This window comes from Vanellus vanellus (genome assembly GCF_965231255.1).
Source record: "Vanellus vanellus genome assembly, chromosome: 1".
NCBI classification, from domain to species: Eukaryota; Metazoa; Chordata; class Aves; order Charadriiformes; family Charadriidae; genus Vanellus; species Vanellus vanellus.
In genome coordinates, this window is record NC_138905.1 from 87,154,603 (window position 1) to 87,172,616 (window position 18,014).

At 47.2% G+C, this 18,014-nt stretch overlaps 1 protein-coding gene across 1 annotated transcript; it reads right to left on the reverse strand.

Moving 5' to 3' along the window:
- Positions 1-14,351: 14,351 nt before the first annotated feature.
- On the reverse strand, positions 14,352-17,588 carry LOC309686804 (trypsin I-P1-like; the record flags this gene model as incomplete). The annotated part of the gene is made up of 5 exons (XM_082499578.1): positions 14,352-14,501; positions 15,240-15,376; positions 16,125-16,378; positions 16,909-17,077; positions 17,549-17,588. 5 exons carry the CDS (start codon positions 17,586-17,588, stop codon positions 14,352-14,354), a joined length of 750 nt encoding a protein of 249 aa, XP_082355704.1.
- Positions 17,589-18,014: the final 426 nt, after the last annotated feature.

Consider the following 18,014-nt stretch of genomic DNA (forward strand, 5'->3'; position numbering starts at 1 on the left):
TTACAGTCAAATTCAGACTTTATGGTTCTGTTGTCAAAGAGTGCCAATGGAAGCTGTGAGTATTCCTTTTAAAAAGCAAATATTTTCCATGAGTTATTACATAGAGCTGAGATGTTCCAGTTTCTTCTGTGTGGTTAGATGTGATTTTTCAATTAGCATGATGTGGGAACTGTTGACAAATGCAGAGTGTTGGTTTTCTGACTACGGTGCCACTGAAATCACTCTCGTCTTTCTCACTCTTTACCTCTTCAGGTTCAAATTCATCCACTACCCTGTCTAGTTCTTCTTATCCCCTCTTACTCACTGTTAGAACTTATTCCTTGCCACTACCTCAGCCAACTGCTAGAATCATCTCTGGGTCTTTGAGGGGTGTAAATCATAGAATCATTGATGCATAAAAAGGTTTAGTTTAGAAGACCTCTGGAAGTATCTAATCCAACCTCCTGCTCAAAGGAGACTTAAGTTTAAACCTGTATCAGGTTTCTCAAGGCCTTGCCCAGTCCAATTTGGAAAATCTCTGAGGATGGAGACTCTAAACCCTCTCTCAGCAGCTATTCCGTTGCTACAGTCAGTGGGAATTTCACTTGCTGCTGCTCATGATTACTGCCTTCTGTCCTGTCACTGTGCACATCAGAGACGAGTTTGACTTTGTTTTCTCTGCAGTCACCTTTTAGATAGTTGAACATAGCTATTGGACTGGAGGGATCTCTTCTACAAGCTGAACAGAACCAGTCCTCTCAGTTTTTCTTCTTTCTTCATGTGGTCTGACCCCTAACCATTGTGGGACGATAGCAGTAGATCGTGCAATGATGTTCATCTGACTGGGGAGGTGTTGTAAGACATGTAGAGATAGGATTGGCATGTGGCTGTTGGTGCTTGGGAGGGGTGAGTGAGGGACAGACAAATTTAGTTATCCCTTGAATCATTGGTTTATCTGCTGCAACTGGGGGTCCCCAGTACAAGAAAGTCATGGACCTGTTGGAGCATGTCCAGAGGAGGGCCACAAAAATGATCAGAGTGATGGAACATCTCTCCTATGAAGACAGACTGAGAGAGTTGGGGTTGTTCAGCCTGGAGAAGAGGAGGCTCTGGGGAGGCTTTATTACAGCCTTTCAAAATATAAAGGGGCCTTATAAGAAAGGTAGAGAAAGACTTTTTACCAAGGCCTATAATGATAGGATAAGGGGCACTGGATTGATCTTAAACTGAAAGAGGGTAGATTTAGATTGGCTATAAGGAAGACAATTTTTACGATGAGGGTGGTGAGACACTGGAACAGGTCGCCTAGAGAAGTTGTGGACACCACATCATTGGAAGTATTCAATGTTAGGTTGGCTCCGTGCTTTCCTGGTGACTTAAACCTCAAAACAACCTTTTTTTCACTCTCATCAGGGCTGGGTTCCAAAATAGCGAATATTCCACGATTGCACCCACAGCAAAGGTGCCTGGAGGGAAAGCTGTGGCTTGTTCTCACTCTCCCCTGGAAGCACTTTCATCGCCCCACAAAGCTAGGGGCTCAGCGCCTTCCTGCCAATGTAATCATCAAAAGGTTTTTTTCACAGTCACGGAGTCTGGGCTCAAAAATAGCAAACATCCAGCCATTGGTCCCACACCAAAGGTGCACGGAGGAAAAGCTGTGGCTTGTCCTCACAGTCCCTTGGAAGTGCTTTCATTGCCCCACAAACCTAGGGGTGCAGCGACTTCCTGGCGACATAATCCTCAAAACAACCTTTTTTCACTCTCACCAGGGGATAAATCCAAAATGGCAAGCATTCACCCCCGAAAACTAGGGGGTCCGCGCTTTTCTGGCAATTTTTATCTTCAAAACAACCTTGTTTCACCAGGTCTGGGCTCAAAAAGTGCAAACTTTTAGTGATTTCTCCCACACCAAAGGTGCCTGGAGGGAAAGCTGTGGCTTGTCCTCATGGTGCCCTGGAAGCACTTTCATCACCCCACAAACCTAGGAGGTCCACACTTTCCTGGCAACGTAATCCTCAAACCAACCTTTTTTCACTTTTAGCAGGTTTGGGTTCTAAAAGAGCAACCATCCAGCCATTGCTCCCACTCCAAAGGTGTTCAGAGGGAAAGCTGTGGCTTGTCCTCAGTGTCCCTTGGCAGCGAGCAAGGGGATGAGGGAGCAATTGCTGGATGTTGGTAATTTTGAGCCCGGCTCTAGAGATAGAGGAGAAATCTGTTTTCTGGAAAAATGAAAGCGCTGCTGAGAGACAGTCAGTCAAAGCAACAGCGTTCTCTCCTGGCACGTTTTATGTGGGAGCATTTGCTGGACTTCTGCATTTTTTGAGCCCGGCTCTAGAGACGGAGGAGAAATATGTTTTGTGGGACTATGAAAGCGCTGCCAAGGGACAGAGAAGATAAGCAACAGTTTTCTATCCTGGCACCTTTTGTGTGGGAGCAATTGCTGGACATTTGGTCTTTTTGATCCTGGCTCTAGAGGGAGGAGAGAAATGTGTTTTGTGGGGCTATGAAAGTGCTGCCAAGTGACAGTGAGGGCATGCAACAGTGTTCTCTCCTGGCACTTTTGGGGCATGCAACAGTGTTCTCTCCTGGCACTTTTGGTGTGCGAGCAATTGCTGGACGTTTTCAATATTTGGAGAGTTGAAACAAAGAAGCAGTTTTGGCTCGCATGAGAGATAATATGTGCAGCAAAGCAGCTTAATGAGCATCTGGAATGGAGAAAGACTTGTCGATGGAATTTAGAAGACCTTGAGACAGACAGAGAAACCTCTGCAGCAGACGCTCTATTAGGAATTTATCACTCAAAAGACAATATTTGATACCATAAATGTTGCTTTCATATGGCAAATCACAGAATCACAGAATGGTTAGGGTTGGGAGGGACCTCTGGAGATCATCTAGTCCAACCCCCCTGCCAGAGCAGGGTCACCTACAGCAAGTTGCACAGGATGGCGTCCAGGCGGTTTTGAATGTCTCCAGAGTGGGAGACTCCACAACCTCTCTGGGAAGCCTGTTCCAGTGCTCTGTCACCCTCAAAGTAAAGAAGTTCCTCCTCATGTTAAGATGGAACTTCCTATATACAAGTTTGTGCCTGCTCTTATCCTATTGCTGGGCACCACTGAAAAAAAGACTGTTCCCATCCCCCTGGCACCCTCCCTTTAAGTATTTATCAGCATTAATAAGATCCCCCCTCAGTTTTCTTTTCTCTAGACTAAAGAGACCCAAGTCCCTCAGCCTTTCCTCATAGGAGAGATGTTCTAATGTCCTAATCATCTTTGTAGCCCTTTGCTGGACCCTCTCCAGCAGATCCCTGTCCTTGAACTGAGGAGCCCAGAACTGGACACAGTACTCCAGATGCGGCCTCACCAGGGCAGAGTAGAGGCGGAGGATGACCTCCCTCAACCTGCTGGCCACACTCTTCTTGATGCACCCCAGGATGCTATTGGCCTTCTTGGCCACCAGGGCACATTGCTGGTTCATGGTCATCCTGTTGTCCACCAGGACTCCCATGTCCCTTTCCACAGAGCTGCTCTCCAGGAGGTCAGCCCCCAACCTGTACTGATACATGGGGTTATTCCTCCCCAGGTGCAGTACCCTACACTTGCCCTTGTTGAATTTCATTAGGTTCCTCTCTGCCCAACTCTCCAGCCTGTCCAGGTCATGCTGTAAGGCAGCACAGCCTTCTGGCATGTCAGCCACTCCTCCCAGTTTTGTGTCATCAGCAAACTTGCTGATGGTACACTCTATCCCTTCATCCATTTCACAGAATCACAGAGTAGTCAGGGTTGGAAGGGACCTCTGGAGATTATCTAGTCCAACCCCCCTGCCAGAGCACGGTCACCTACAACAGGTTGCACAGGACAGCGTCCAGGCGGGTTTTGAATGTCTCCAGAGTGGGAGACTCCACAACCTCTCTGGGCAGCCTGTCATTGATGAATATATCGAACAGGACTGGACCCAGTACTGACCCCTGAGGGACACCACTCGTTACTGACCTCCAACTAGACTGCACCACTAACCACAACCCTCTGAGCTCTATGTGCCAGCTGCTGTTCAATCCACCCCACTGTCCATTCATCTAACCCACAGTTCCGAAGCTTGCCTGTGGGGATGATTTGGGAGACAGTGTTGAAAGCCTTGCTGAAGTCAAGGTAGACAACATTCACTGCCCTCCCCTCATCCACCCATCCAGTCACACCATTGTAGAAGGCTATCAGATTAGTCAGACATGACTTCCCCTTGGTGAATCCATGTTGACTACTTCTGATAACCTTCTTTTCTTCCAGGTTTTTTGAGATGACAACCAGAACAAACTATTCCATCATCTTTCCAGGGATGGAGGTGAGGCTGACTGTCCTGTAGTTTCCCGAGTCATCCTTCTTGCTCTTTTTGAAGACTGGAGTGATATGGGCTTTCCTCCAGTCCTCAGGCACCTCACCTGTTCTCCAGGACCTTTCAAAGATGATGGAGAGCGGCCCAGCAATGACTTCCCCCAGTTCCCTCAGCACTCGTGGATGCATCCCATTAGGCCCCATGGACTTGTGGATATCCAGTTTGTCTAACTGATCTCTAACTTGTTCCTCATCAACCAAGGGAAAGTCTTGCTTCCTCCGGACTTTCTCTGTTACCCGCAAACTCTGGGACTCCCAAGGACTGGCCCAAACAGTGAAGACAGAAGCAAAGAAGGCATTCAGCAACTCCGCCTTCTCTGCATCATCTGTCACCACGGCACCTGTCTCGTTCAACAGCGGGCCCACATTTTCCCTAGTTTTCCTTTTGTCTCCTATATACTTAAAGAAACCCTTCCCATTGCCCTTGTCATCCCTTGCCAGGTTCAATTCCAAGGCTGCCTTGGCTTTCCTTGTTTCATCCCTGCATACCCTGACAGCATTCTTGTGTTATTTTCCAGGCCTATTTGACTGCTACTTGACTCTCTACCAACGAACTGCATCCAGGGACAATCAGGGAAGGAAGGAAGAAGAGAGAGGCCATTCCAGCAAACTACTTCAATGCTTTCAAGCCATTATTCACCAGGCAGAGAAATTTTAAATACTGAAAACCAAAATTACTAGGCAGATGTAATATTGCCAGACATGCTGACAGGAGAGCTCATTGCAAAGTAACATGACCCACTTTGCCTCCCCCCACCACAACCCTAGCTCACCAAGAACAGAGAGAGCCAAGAGCTGTTTTTAATGGACATCGGACAGACAGACACCTAGAACAAAACTTACTGTTGAGGATGCTGCCTTTAGACTTCTTACTTTTTTGGAGGCTGATGTACTTGAACTGAACAACAGGGATAAGCCAAAAAGTAGTCAATGTCCTTGCACTAACAAAATACCACAAGTGTCCAAAGACAGATGCATTCCCTGCGCTCAGTCCCACCTATCCCACAACTCAAAATCTTCCCAAAGCAGACAAATCCACCTTGCAGATAAGGCGTTAAGCCATACTGCAGCCAACCACACAGACCACACACCAAACAAAGGCACAGGGAGAGCCAAGCAAGAAACTCAAAGGCAACCCTGGCCCCAAGTTTGAGCTAGAAGCATTGAACTAGCACAGGACTACAGCCACCACTGCTGCCAAACACAGCTGAAACTGCCAATTACCTTGCATTTTTACATGTGTCCTGGTGATACACATCTGCCTTTCTCTCCTACTTTGTGTTCTTTAACAGAGGAACACACACAGAGAGGGAGAGAGAAAGAGAGAAATGCAAATGAACTAAACTACAAAACAATATCATCAACTACAAAGCAAAAGACCCAGCGAACAGCTGTCAGCTTATAGGGAGAAAAGCAGGTGCAGGAAGAAGTACACAGAAGTTTTTACAGGGGAAGACTTAGCACGAGACTAAAGATTTGTGATCATATCCCATATCACAAGAAGGCAGAGGATGCTGTCAAAGCTGGTCTGACATGTGCCAATACATAAATAATAAATTCAATTTGCTGTTTCCGTCTGGCTTAAAAATGTTAACTTACATCCCTCTCCTGTTTCTAAATATCCAAATAGTGAACCATCGCTGGAAGCCTCATTCACTAGACAGTTGTCTGACAAACTGCTTCGTGACAAAAAGCAACAAGAAGATTCAACAGGAGCACAGGCTGCATGAATTCAGTGCTTGCCAACAGTCTCAACTGAGAGAATGAGGTGAACCCAAGAAAAGTTAGAGAAATTGCCAAGTGATGTAAGTGTCATGGCAACCCCACTGGCAGAAAACCTCCTGAGCTTCAGCTAGACTTGGAAAAGGATTTCCTAGCGCCTCTTTCTTCCATGGCTATCCCAGCAACCAGCAGTGGAGCAGTGCTGCCCTGCTTCCCTCCTGAAGCACTGCTGAGCGAAACAGCAGGCACAAAGCAAAAATCAGCCTCAATCAATGGCCCTGAGTGGTCTGCATCAGAGATTTAAAAGAAGGAAGCAGGCAATTAAAGTATAAACAGAAATATATCATTTACTACCAAGGCAGAGCAGAGAGCATGGTGTGTACTCTAAACACGACAGACATGATTTCACCTCAAACAGGGCAAGTTAAAAACATTTGAGTGTTGCACCCTAGCTCTTCTCAAGGCTGGCCAGATGGGTACCCGAGCTGCTGAAACAAGCAGCCAGAGAGCACAGCATAATCCCACTGGTGCCCAGCACCTTACAAGGTGCACTGCTGGCACTACCGCAGGGACAGGGTTTGTTTCCACTGGAGCAGATGCTGCTTTCAACAGCTTTCAACCCAGCAGCATCCACAAACTGAAAAGAACCCTTAGGCCTGGTAGCATAGCTTAAATCCAGATACACCCCACACCTGAGAGCACCTCCCAAACCAGGCAGTGTGCACCTGATGCAGCAACACGTCCAAACTCTGAAGTTTCCCCTGAAAATGGTAGCACCCACCAGACCCAGACACACATCCCAAAACCCGTCAACAACCTCCAAACCCACAAACACCCCCAAGCCCATGGGCACACCTTAAACCTGCCAATGGTCCCCCAAGTCCAGAAAGAACTGCCAAATGTAGAAACACCCCCAAACCAGGTGGCTTCCCCCAGACCAGGCAGCATCCCCCAAAACTGGCAGCACTGTGTAGCCCCAGTGGAGCACAGCCACCCTGACCCTGCACCCCAGTTGGGCTGAGGTGGCTCAATGGCAGCAGGAACAGCCTTCAGGCTGGGCCCCCCCAACTCGGTCAGCACAGGGATTAGAGGTCGGAGGACGGAGCTTGGGGTGGCCCAGACCCAGCAGCACCCTCACCCACAGTCTGGCGTTGCTTCTGCCTCTCCCTGGCACATGCCAGGGTGCTGGCATCCAGTCAGAGCACCCTGGGCAAGGCTTGCCCTCCTTGGGGCAGGGAGCACCCTAGGGGACAATGGAGCTGTGCCCAGAGGTGGGGAAGAGCTGTTGCAGGGCAGTGGGAAAGGGGCGGAGATCGTGGGACATGGGTGAGCTTGCAGCACAGAGCACAGAGCCCCGAGGTGTGAGGCTTGCCTGTCCCCTCAGCAGTCCCAGGCAAGCCCCTTCCTCCCCTACCCTCTACTCACGTCACCAGGTCACACTGACACATGGCTTGAGCCCAACAGCCCTTTATCCAGGCCTTGAAAATGGGTCACAATGTCTACTGTGACATTGCCACCACCTGTCTGCATGTGCCCCCCAATATGGGCAGAGGCAACCTCGGCTACCTGTCACCCATGGCGATATGGCCACTACTTCGCAGGGGTAGGTTTGGAGTTCTGAGGCCACAGCTGAGACCTCAGCACCCAAGTCAGGGAGGTGCCTGCTCTTGCACCTGTATAGGACTGCAGTGCTGGCACAGGTCGCCCAGAGAGTTTGTGGCATCTCCAGCCTTGGACACAGGCCCAACCTAGCTGGATAAGGGCCTGGGCAGCCTGCTCCAGGAGACCCTGCTTGAGCAGGCACTTGGACTAGATGGTCTCAAGAGGTGCCCTCCAACCTCAATCATTCTGTGAAAGGTGGCCTTACATATGTTGACAGGGACCTTGTTGATCGCAGGCACGTCTAAAGGGGTGAGAATGGGATCAACTGTATGGGCGTGTGGAGAACATTAAGTATGGGGACTAGGATGCACTGAAAGAAGGAGCGTGATCCTTGAAAAGTTTGGGCTTTGGGGACATTGCAAGCATGTGGTACCAAGCGTGGAGATGGGGACCTCATTCTGTGTGGAACTGGTCACGGCACTGAGCATGTGTACTGGGTTTGGATGAGACAAAGTTAACATTCTTCATAGTAACTTGTATGGTGCTATGTTTTGGATTTGTCACCATAACAGTGTCGCTAACACAGTGATGTTTTATCCATGGCTGAACAGTGTGTGCACAGTGTCAAGGCCTTTTCTGCTTCTCACATAGCCCTCCAGCGAGTAGGCTGAGAGTACACAAGACGTTGGGAGGGGACACAGCCAGGACAGCTGACCCCAAATGATCAAAGGGATATCCCATACCTTATGACTATGTTCAGCACGTCTTCAAAGCCACCTTTACATTGTAGCTTTTTCTTTTGTGACATGCACAAAACAAAAGGAGGGAAACTTTAAATTGGAGCAGAATAGCGTGAAAGGCAAGATGATAACTGCAATACGATGTGCTTAGGAGCATGAACACTATCTGAGACTATGAGCTTTTACCTCAGGGTTGGTGTGACCTAATACCCAACCTAAGCCAGGTCTTACTGGCTGAGAACAGCCCATATTGACAGCAAAACAATAGAAGATTTACTCTGCAATGATACCAGGCACATAACCACAGCCAGAACTGCAACCGATTAGAATCCAGGATAAACCCCTCCCAGCTGCACTGGACATCAGTTTAGAACAATGAGGACTGACACACCATTGACCATATGTCTGTACCACCTGCAGGGGACAAGCATATACTGATCCTGCATAGGACAAGTACATAACAATTACATGAGCAATAGTAACTGATTAGCCTACCCCTTAACGTGAGTGGTTTGATTGGTCTACACAACTGTATTGTAACATATATAGATCCTTCTTTCTTCTGTATTAAGGTCCCTGTGCATTAGTCTAGGGAACCACTATGCGCATAGCTAAAATAGAAAAGAATAAATTCCTTTGGTAATTCTATGCTGTGTCCTTGCCTCCCTCCTCAGCCAGCAAAGAACTGACTTTTAGAGGTCCCACCCCAGATGGGACACCGCTGACTAGCCCAACTGACCACATTGCTACACTCTTCTGCAATTGAACATCCTGCTGCCAGCAAGAAGGTGAGTTCACCTGGGAACTTGAATACAGGGGGTAGTGAGTGGAAGAATCCTCTTTGGGCATTAAAATAGGTATGTTAATGATAAGAGGAGGACTTACTACAGTGAAGGTATTTGCCTTAGAAGATGTTCTAAAGGATAGACCAAAAATAGATGGAACTCATGGCCTCTCAAGAAAAAGGGCAGAACAGTTATGCAATTAAAGCATCTCTAGGTGACCTCTGTTGGAAATATAGACCAACAATGGGCAGACTGGATGAGGCTAGACAGAGGTTGTTGCGTCTACAATTAGAGAACCAGTTCCCAGGTGTTGAGAATGTTAGGATTAATAGCCTTGCTTAGCATTAGAAGCTAAAGCAGTTGAAGCCTTAGGCCACAAGAACTGACCAAGAGTAAACTTTATGATAAAGCTAACATTGCAAACAGAACTAGCTGAAACCAGCTGATAGAAGCAGAATGAAGAAGACTACAACCAAGAAAACAATGAATGAGGTGACTTCAGAAGAAGGCCAGCCAAGAAAATCAATAAGAAAACAAAAGACTATTGGCCTGAATTGATTGGACTTGGGGATCAGGTGACAGGTGTTACAGGTATAATAGGGGTGCATGATCTGTTTGTTTATTTTATTTCTTAATGAGTTCATGAAAAATAGTTTAAATCACAGAGTGCGTTGTACTGTAAATTTGAGAGATACAAAGACACTGTGATACATAGAGCTCCTCTAATTGAGAAGAACCTTCTACTTGCTCGGTTACTGCAAGTTCATCAGCTACAGATACAGCAGCAGCCATTCCTTGCCATTTACCCTGTGTTTTATGAAAACTTGCATGGGGATTGTATTCAGGAGCATTCAGGATAGGAGAGAATCACAGAAGTCTGTATTCAGTAGGCATTCCTATATAGGTCAAGATTAAAGGAAAGGCACGGGCAGGTGATGTTACATGCCACATGACCAGGAAGACCAAGTGGACAAGGCCCTCTATAGACAGGTAGGAACAGCCTCAGATTCACAAGCCCTCGTCCTCATGGGGGACTTCAGCCACCCTGATATCTATTGGAAGGGCAGAACAGCGGGGCATAAGCAATCCAGGCGGTTCCTGGACTGCATCAACGATAACTTCCTTCTCCAAGTGGCAGAGGAACCAACGAGAGGTGCCATGCTGGACCTTGTTCTCACCAAAAAGGAGGGGCTGGTGGGGAATGTCACACTCAAGGGCAGCATTGGCTGCAGTGACCATGAGATGGTGCAGTTCAAGATACTTAGGGTGGTGAGGAGGGCACACAGTAAGATCACCGACCTTGGACTTCAGGAGAGCAGACTTTAGCCTCCTCAGGGATTTGCTTGCTGGACTACAGTGGGATAAATCCCTGGAAGGAAGAGAGGCTCAAGAAAGCTGATTAATATTCCAGAACTGCCTCCTCCAAGCTCAGGAGCGATGCATCCCAACAAAGAGGAAGTAAGGCAAAACCAGGAGGTGTGTGTGGGTGAACAAGGAGCTCCTGGACAATCTCAAACAGGAAAAGGAAGCCTACAGAGGGTGGAAACAAGGACAGGTAGCCCATGAGGAATCCAAAGAAATTGTCTGAGCAGCCAGGGATCAGATTAGGAAAGATGAAGCCCACATAGAGGTAAATCTGGCCAAGGTAATCAGGGGCAAGAAGAAAACTTTTTATAGGTATATCAATGACAAAAGGAAGACTAGGGAAAATGTGGGCCCGCTCAGAAAGGAAACAGGAGACCTAATCACCCAGGACATGGAGAAGGCTGAGGTACTCTGACTTCTTTGCCTCAGTCTTCACTGGTAAAGGCTCTAACCACACCACCCAAGTTGCAGAAAGCAGAGGCAGGGACTGGAAGAATGAGGTACTGCCCAAGGTAGAAGACCAGGTTCGAGACCAGCTGAGGAACCTGAAGGTGCACAAGTCCATGGGACCTGATGAGATTCATCTGTGGGTCCTGAAGGAACTGACAGATGAAGTTGCCAAGCCAGTATCCATCATATTTGAGAAGTCGTGGCAGTCCAGTGAAGTTCCCAATGACTGGAAAAGGGAAAACATAACCCCCATTTTCAAAAAAGAGGAAAAAAAGAAGACCCAGGGGAGTACAGGCTGGTCAGTCTTACCTCTGTGCCTGGCAAGGTCATGGAGCAGATCCTCCAGGAAACTCTCCTAATGCACATAGAAAATAAGGAGGTGATTGGTGACAGGCAACATGGCTTCACCAAGGGCAAGTCATGTCTGACAAATTTGGCGGCCTTCTGTGACAGCGTTACAGCATTGGTGGATAAGGGGAGAGCAACAGATGTCATCTACGTGGACTTGTGCAAAGCATTTGACACTGTCCCACACGATATCCCGGTCTCTAAATTGGAGAGACATGGATTTGACATCTGTCCGAATGTGGATAAGGACCTTATCCAGTCAGTGGATAAGAAACTGGCTGGACAGCCACACTGAAAGAGTTTTGGTCAAGGGCTTGATGGCCAAGGAGAGACCAGTGATGAGTAATGTTCCTCAGGGGTCGGTACTGGGATCCGTACTGCATCTTTGTTGGTGACATGGACAGTGGGATCGAGTGCACCCTCAGCAATTTGCTGATGATACCAAGCTGTGTGATGAGGTAGACACACTGGAGGGGAGGGGTGCCATCCAGAGGGACCTGGACAGGCTGGAGAGGTTGGCCCTTGCCTACCTCACAAAGTTCAACCAGGCCAAGTGCAAGGTCCATCATCTGGGTTGGGGCAATCCCAAGCACAAATACAGGCTGGGAAGAGAATGGATTGAGAGCAGCCCGGAGGAGAAGGACCTGCGTGTGCTGATTAACAAGAAGCTCAACATGAGCTGACAATGTGCGCTTGCAGCCCAGAAGGCCAGCCGTATCCTGGGCTGCATCAGAAGTGTGGCCAGCAGGTCAAGGGAGGTGATTCTTCCCCTCTACTCTACTCTAGTGAGACCCTACCTGGAGTACTGCATCCAGCTCTGGAGCCTCCAATATAGGAAAGACATGGAGCTGTTGGAGTGGGTCCAGAGGAGGGCCACAAAGTTGATCAGAGGGCTTCAGCCCTTCTCCTGTGAAGCCAGGCTGAGAGAGTTGAGATTGTTCAGCCTGGAGAAGAGAAAATGCTGGGGAGACCTTATAGCAGCCTTCCAGTACCTAAAAGGGGCCTACAGGAGAGCTGGGGAAGGACATTTTAGAAGGGCATGCAGTGATAGGAAGAGGGGAATGGCTTCAAACTGGAAGAGGGTAGATTTAGATTAGATATTAGCAAGAAATATTTCACTTTGAGGGTGGTAAGGCACTGAAACAGGTTGCCCAGAGAAGCTGTGGAAGCTCCATCCCTGGAGGTGTTTAAAGCCAGGCTGGATGTGGCTTTGAGCAACCTGGTGTAGTGGGAGGTGTCCCTGCCCATGGCAGGGGGGTTGGAAGTCAATGATCTTCAAGATCCCTTCCAACCTAAACCATTCTATGATTCTATGAGAAGTATAGAGATAATGAAAAACAAATCCTTCACATCCATTGTTGCCGTTCATGGAAAGGCTTCTTTGTTAAGAAGAATGGACGATATCACTTACACTGGGGACAGCTGCTGTGAGTATTTCAGTGGCAATTTTCAGTGGCTCTGTAATCTGTTAGTCACCACTTGCCATTAGTTTTTTTTCCTGGCAATAGAGGAGAATTGCAGGGGGAATGAGACTTGACAATGATTCTCCATTCTTCCAGCTCCTTTATCAATTCACTAACAGCATGAACAGCATCAGAAGGCAATTTGTATTGTGGAATATAAACTAGCTTGCTATGGGATAAAAGAGCAGATGTTTGCAGCAGATTAACAGTCAGGGATGCATTTGTAGGAGGTAAACTGTGGGGCAGAGAGGATGGTGTCCATATTTCCCATTTTCCCCATGAGTCCATGCACAGCTGAGCCTTCAATACAGCCCTACCTAATATATTATCAAAGCCTAAAAGTAAAGTCAGGCAGATTGTCTGTCCATTAGACAGAATTAGTTTAGCCCTGACAAGTGGGTGGGTAGCAATTCTCCCATTAATGTCTATAACAGAAATTAACTGCTTGCTAAGCAGGGACTATCTTTTATAAGTGTCCTTATCTACCATTACTATTTGGACTTCCTGTGTCAACGACGACTGTTGTAAGGTAGCAATTGTTAACTGTGACCATCACCTTGGGATCCTTAGCAGTGGGTGTAGAGGCCACCAGTACTGCCACTGAAACCAGCCCTTCCTCTAGTTTCGAGCAGCTCCCAAGCCTGTTGACAGCTGTCAAGGTGTGCGGATTTTCCAGTGAGATTTACGCCATTGATTATATAGAAAGGTATTGTCCATGGTGAGCAATTTGTTTACACTTCACTAATATTAATGTGGTCCCAGTGAATGTTAAGGAGACAGCTACACAGCCTATTGGCAACTTTGGCTGCTTTTTCATGGATTCTCAATTCCAGTGCCAATTAAGGTTAGGAGGAGGTTAAACCAGAACCCAGAAACATCTCTGTCCTTTTGGCTCTTGCAGGAAAACTAAGCAAGACCAGTATGACCAGCTAACTGGTCAAAAAGGTACAGAGAGCAGCCCCAGTGGAACTGGTACATGAAGAGAACAAGCCCTAGCAAGAGGTTGTTTAATTCCCCAAGTGGAGCTTTCAGTGAGGTTCCACTGGGGAATGTTCAGTCATATTGTTGGGGGTGGGACTGGGGGTGATGGTGAGCATTTGTGTTGCTGCCTGCTGTTTCTACAGTAGGAGTATACTGCCTGTATGATTCAGTGCACTCTGTCAGCTTTTATGGCGATTCTGTAGTACCTGAGTGCATGCTGATAAATAGACAAGATGTTCTGCTCCAGAAATGGTTCTCTGTAACTGACTGAAAGACTCATGAAGATGAGTCTGCAAAATGTTCCAAGACCCTGCTAGTAGAGAGGCACTACAAATATTAAATATTTTGCCCCGAGGACACTGACTGCCTCTGTCCTCCATACCATAGCCTATGGATGTACCCAGAGAAATGTTGCACAAAGAAGGTGTTCCTGAAAGTCTTTATTTTTTTGATAATTTTTGTATGTCCAGTCCCAAAACCAAAGAAAATAGTGAGGAGAAAAAACCGGTCATATAGAATGAGAGCGTCTCAGTTGGCAGACATAGTGTCTCGGATCCAGGAGACATAATTGCAAACCTTAGTGTAAACCCCGGGATAGCCTCTCTGCGCACATCCAATACCCCAGGAAACAATGCCCTGGAGCTGCCCGTTGCAGACTACTGGACCGCCGGAATCCCCCTGTGCACAGAAAGGATACAGATATTCAGCAAATGATATCAGTGCTAAGTGATGAGCCAGAGATCCCAGAAATCACTGACATTCGAGGGAGCTCCACTGGGCTTTTTCCGCACAGAAGTTCTACAAAGGTCATCTCTGATTGCTACTCTACACCTTGTTCTATGGTGCCTTACTTTAGTGCCAAGGACATGCCAGCTAAGGATGCCGGGTTTTGACGAATGCAGTCCTTGGCAGACGCTTGGGATATGAGTGTCTTAAACATTATTCTGCCAAATATTTCCATGGAGCTAGGCACAAGTCAAATGCAGAGCAATTGTGTCAGGTGTGTTGCTTGTCCAGACTGCCTGGATCTTGGCAGATTGGCTATTTCATTGTTGGTGAGTCCAAAACTAACCTTTGTGTCCCAGGCTCTAAAGTCTCCGTGATTACTTTTGACTCTCTGATGCATCACTCCTCCATTTTCAGTCACTTAATGTGCAAGTGGTGGCATAGTCGGCTTGTAGAGGCTTAGGGCAGAGGTACTTGCCATCTCAAAAAGTGGACAATGGCTAACTGGGCGGAAAAAACCCTAGCCTCCCTCAATAAGCAACTTTCACCCTAAGTCTCCTCTGTTGTTGAAAAATGCAACCTTCACAGCTTCCAGTGCAGTGAATATAGCGGATTGTGTAATACGATGGCCTCTTCTACTAGCAGAAGGTGGGAGAGAAACATATGGGAAAGGAGAGAGTGATGTTTTACCTGGCAGGAGTCTTTCCCTCCCTCCATGAATCCTACACACATCATGTTCTTGGTAATTTGCCGAGGGTAGGCGCTGGAGCACTCGCTTGCGGAGAGTACAGGAGCCTTCAGGCACTGCAAGGTGTCTGGATAATTACCTACAAGAAAATAGAGAAAGGTGGTTGATGACATCTCTGAGTTCATTTCAGAGCCCACAGAAGATGTTTCTGAACAGGAAAGTAATCCCTGAACAGCCTGTTCTAGCGGTTGTCATTTTTCCTCTGAATAGTAATCATGGATTCCTTTGTTTAGTTGGAACTGCAGTCATGCTCATTTTTCTGGTACCTAGAAAATCATCAGTTGGCCAGTGTGGAGCTAAGACCTGCTCTTGTAGGCCATATGCTGGAGGAAACCTGGGCCTCAGGAAAAGCATCCTCTCCTCTGGTGCAGGTTTAGTTTTCGTAAGTGGATTAGACATGAGTCACCAATCATACCTCTGACCATCAGTGTCAGAGAATGCAGCTCTCTGGTAGTAATTTTAGATCCACGATCACAGATTTTGATCTTGTTCTCAGAGAAGTGACAACTCTATTGCCATGAGTTAAATTGCTAGTGCTTGGCACTGCACAGCTGATAGCACCAGGCCACAAGATTTATGGCAGTGCGAACAGCGCATAGGTGACTTAAGTGATTTCATGTTCGTAACACAGAAGACGAGAAAGACCTTAAAAGGATTGCCTTTAGAGTGGTTAAATCGCTACTGTCCTATACAGACTGATCCCTCCAAAAGTCCTGTGCCACAGCACTTCTCTGTGCTTTCCCCTGTACTGGGTGTGGAGTTGATTGTGAGGCCTTAGAGAGTCTCCCGGTCCCTCGTGATGCCGTACATTCGCAGAGAGTACTCACTGCCATTGCTGAGCGTGTTGCCCCAGCCAGAGATTAGGCATGTGGTGCCTGTGGCCACACAGCTGGTCGGCAGAGGAACCGTTTGGACCGCTCGGTTGAGCTGGGCTGGTACGTCAAGCTTGATGAGCATGATGTCATTGTCCAGTGTCATGGAGCTGTAGCCAGGGTGGCGGATGACTTTAGCTGAGTTAATGAACTGCTGTGTCGATTCTGTGAGTTCCAGGTTATGTTTCCCGAGCTGCACTTGGATGCGACTGGAAAAGAGAAGGAATGGCATATACTTTACTGTTCCTGACAGATTAGGAGGAACCTCCCCGTCACCGTATGCACTCGCTTCAACATCGCTGTTGCAATAGCTGTTATCTTTCATGCAGGTTGTCTTTCCTGTCCTATGCTAAGTCCTGGGGATCCACACTCCCAGTACAGGGGGTGAATTTCTGCAGGTTTATTTTGTTGATCTGGGACAAGTTGAACATATAACAGTGCTTCATACAAACATTCTGAGAATGCTTTAGCCAGATTAATGCAATTTATAAGCCACTCATTGCTAGCTTATCACATTGTCATTTCAGAAAGTGCTCTGCATTCACAGAAACCTTTGCAGAAGTGGTAAATGCCTTATTATGTCTCAGCCCAGCTTCAAGAATGAGCCAGCCATTCCTTGGTTGTCCCCTGACAGAACGGAGTCACTTACGTATTTGGCTCTCACAACTCGCAATTCCGGCTAGAAGTGAACTGGAAGAAAGAAGTAGGTTACGGAAGAATACGTTTATTTTGCACTCACGATTTGTAGCAGTGAGCAGCTGACACGACCCACTGGCTGCTGATGAGGGAACCTCCACAGAAGTGATACCCAGCATTCAGGGAGACCTGATAGGGGACAGAGTTCGGTGCACAGGTGTAGCCTCCCACGATCTTGTCATCATCATCATCAGCGTTGATGGGGAGGGCAACTGGCAGGTAAGAAGTGGCATATGTCAACATCTGGCATAAGGAATCTTGTGCCCCTGTGACTGACTGAAGCATCTCACTTGTAGGCTCTACTTCTATGAAAACTGATGGTATCAGTGTTGGGCAAGCGCTCGCCCGTAGACCAAAAATGTACATGAGCTTTAGGACCTCCTGGGCCAGAGGTGTTATCTTTATACTTCCTAGTCCTTAAGAGAGAGACAGGCTTTCTTCTGAAGCTATGGACACATTTCAGTATTCCTGGGTCAGGAAGTCAGGTGACGGCATTCCTTCCCCATTTTGTGACACAAGCAATGACGAACAGACAGCAGCCACAAGAAGTTGCAGTGCTCTGCCTCAAAACCTTTGCGAGTTGAAACTGGACTTCAGTTTCCCACAGCAGACTACCTCGCAAATTTGCTCAGAAAATGAGCTGCCTTATAAATTAGAGAAACAGAAGTAAAAAATATACTCACCAGCCACCCCAATGAAGGCGACAAACAGTAAGTATTTCATGATCTTGACACAGCCTCAAGCTCAGTGTGGTAGACTGGAAGTGTGAGCCGCTAGAAATACACTTTGTGAAATGGCCTTATCTCTAGCCCAAGGTTTTCTCCAGACAAAAAGCACACAGTGGAAAATTTGAAGATCCAAATGTGGTCATTAACAGGTGCTGGTAGAAAGTACAAATAGCATATCAGTTAATCATAAACTTTTCCTAAGATAGAGAACTATTTTACATTACTTCAGAAGGCAGCCTTCAATTTAAAAATACATTTGGGCTTTGGAAGATGTGTAGTTGTTTGTCTGTCTCATTCTTATACACAGCACCTGTTGAGAGCAACCCTTAAACCCCTTTGAGATTCCTCTGTGCTGATGGTCTCATTCTTAAAAATACACATTTTTACTGGAAGCTGAATATTGTGTTGGTAATGGACAGCA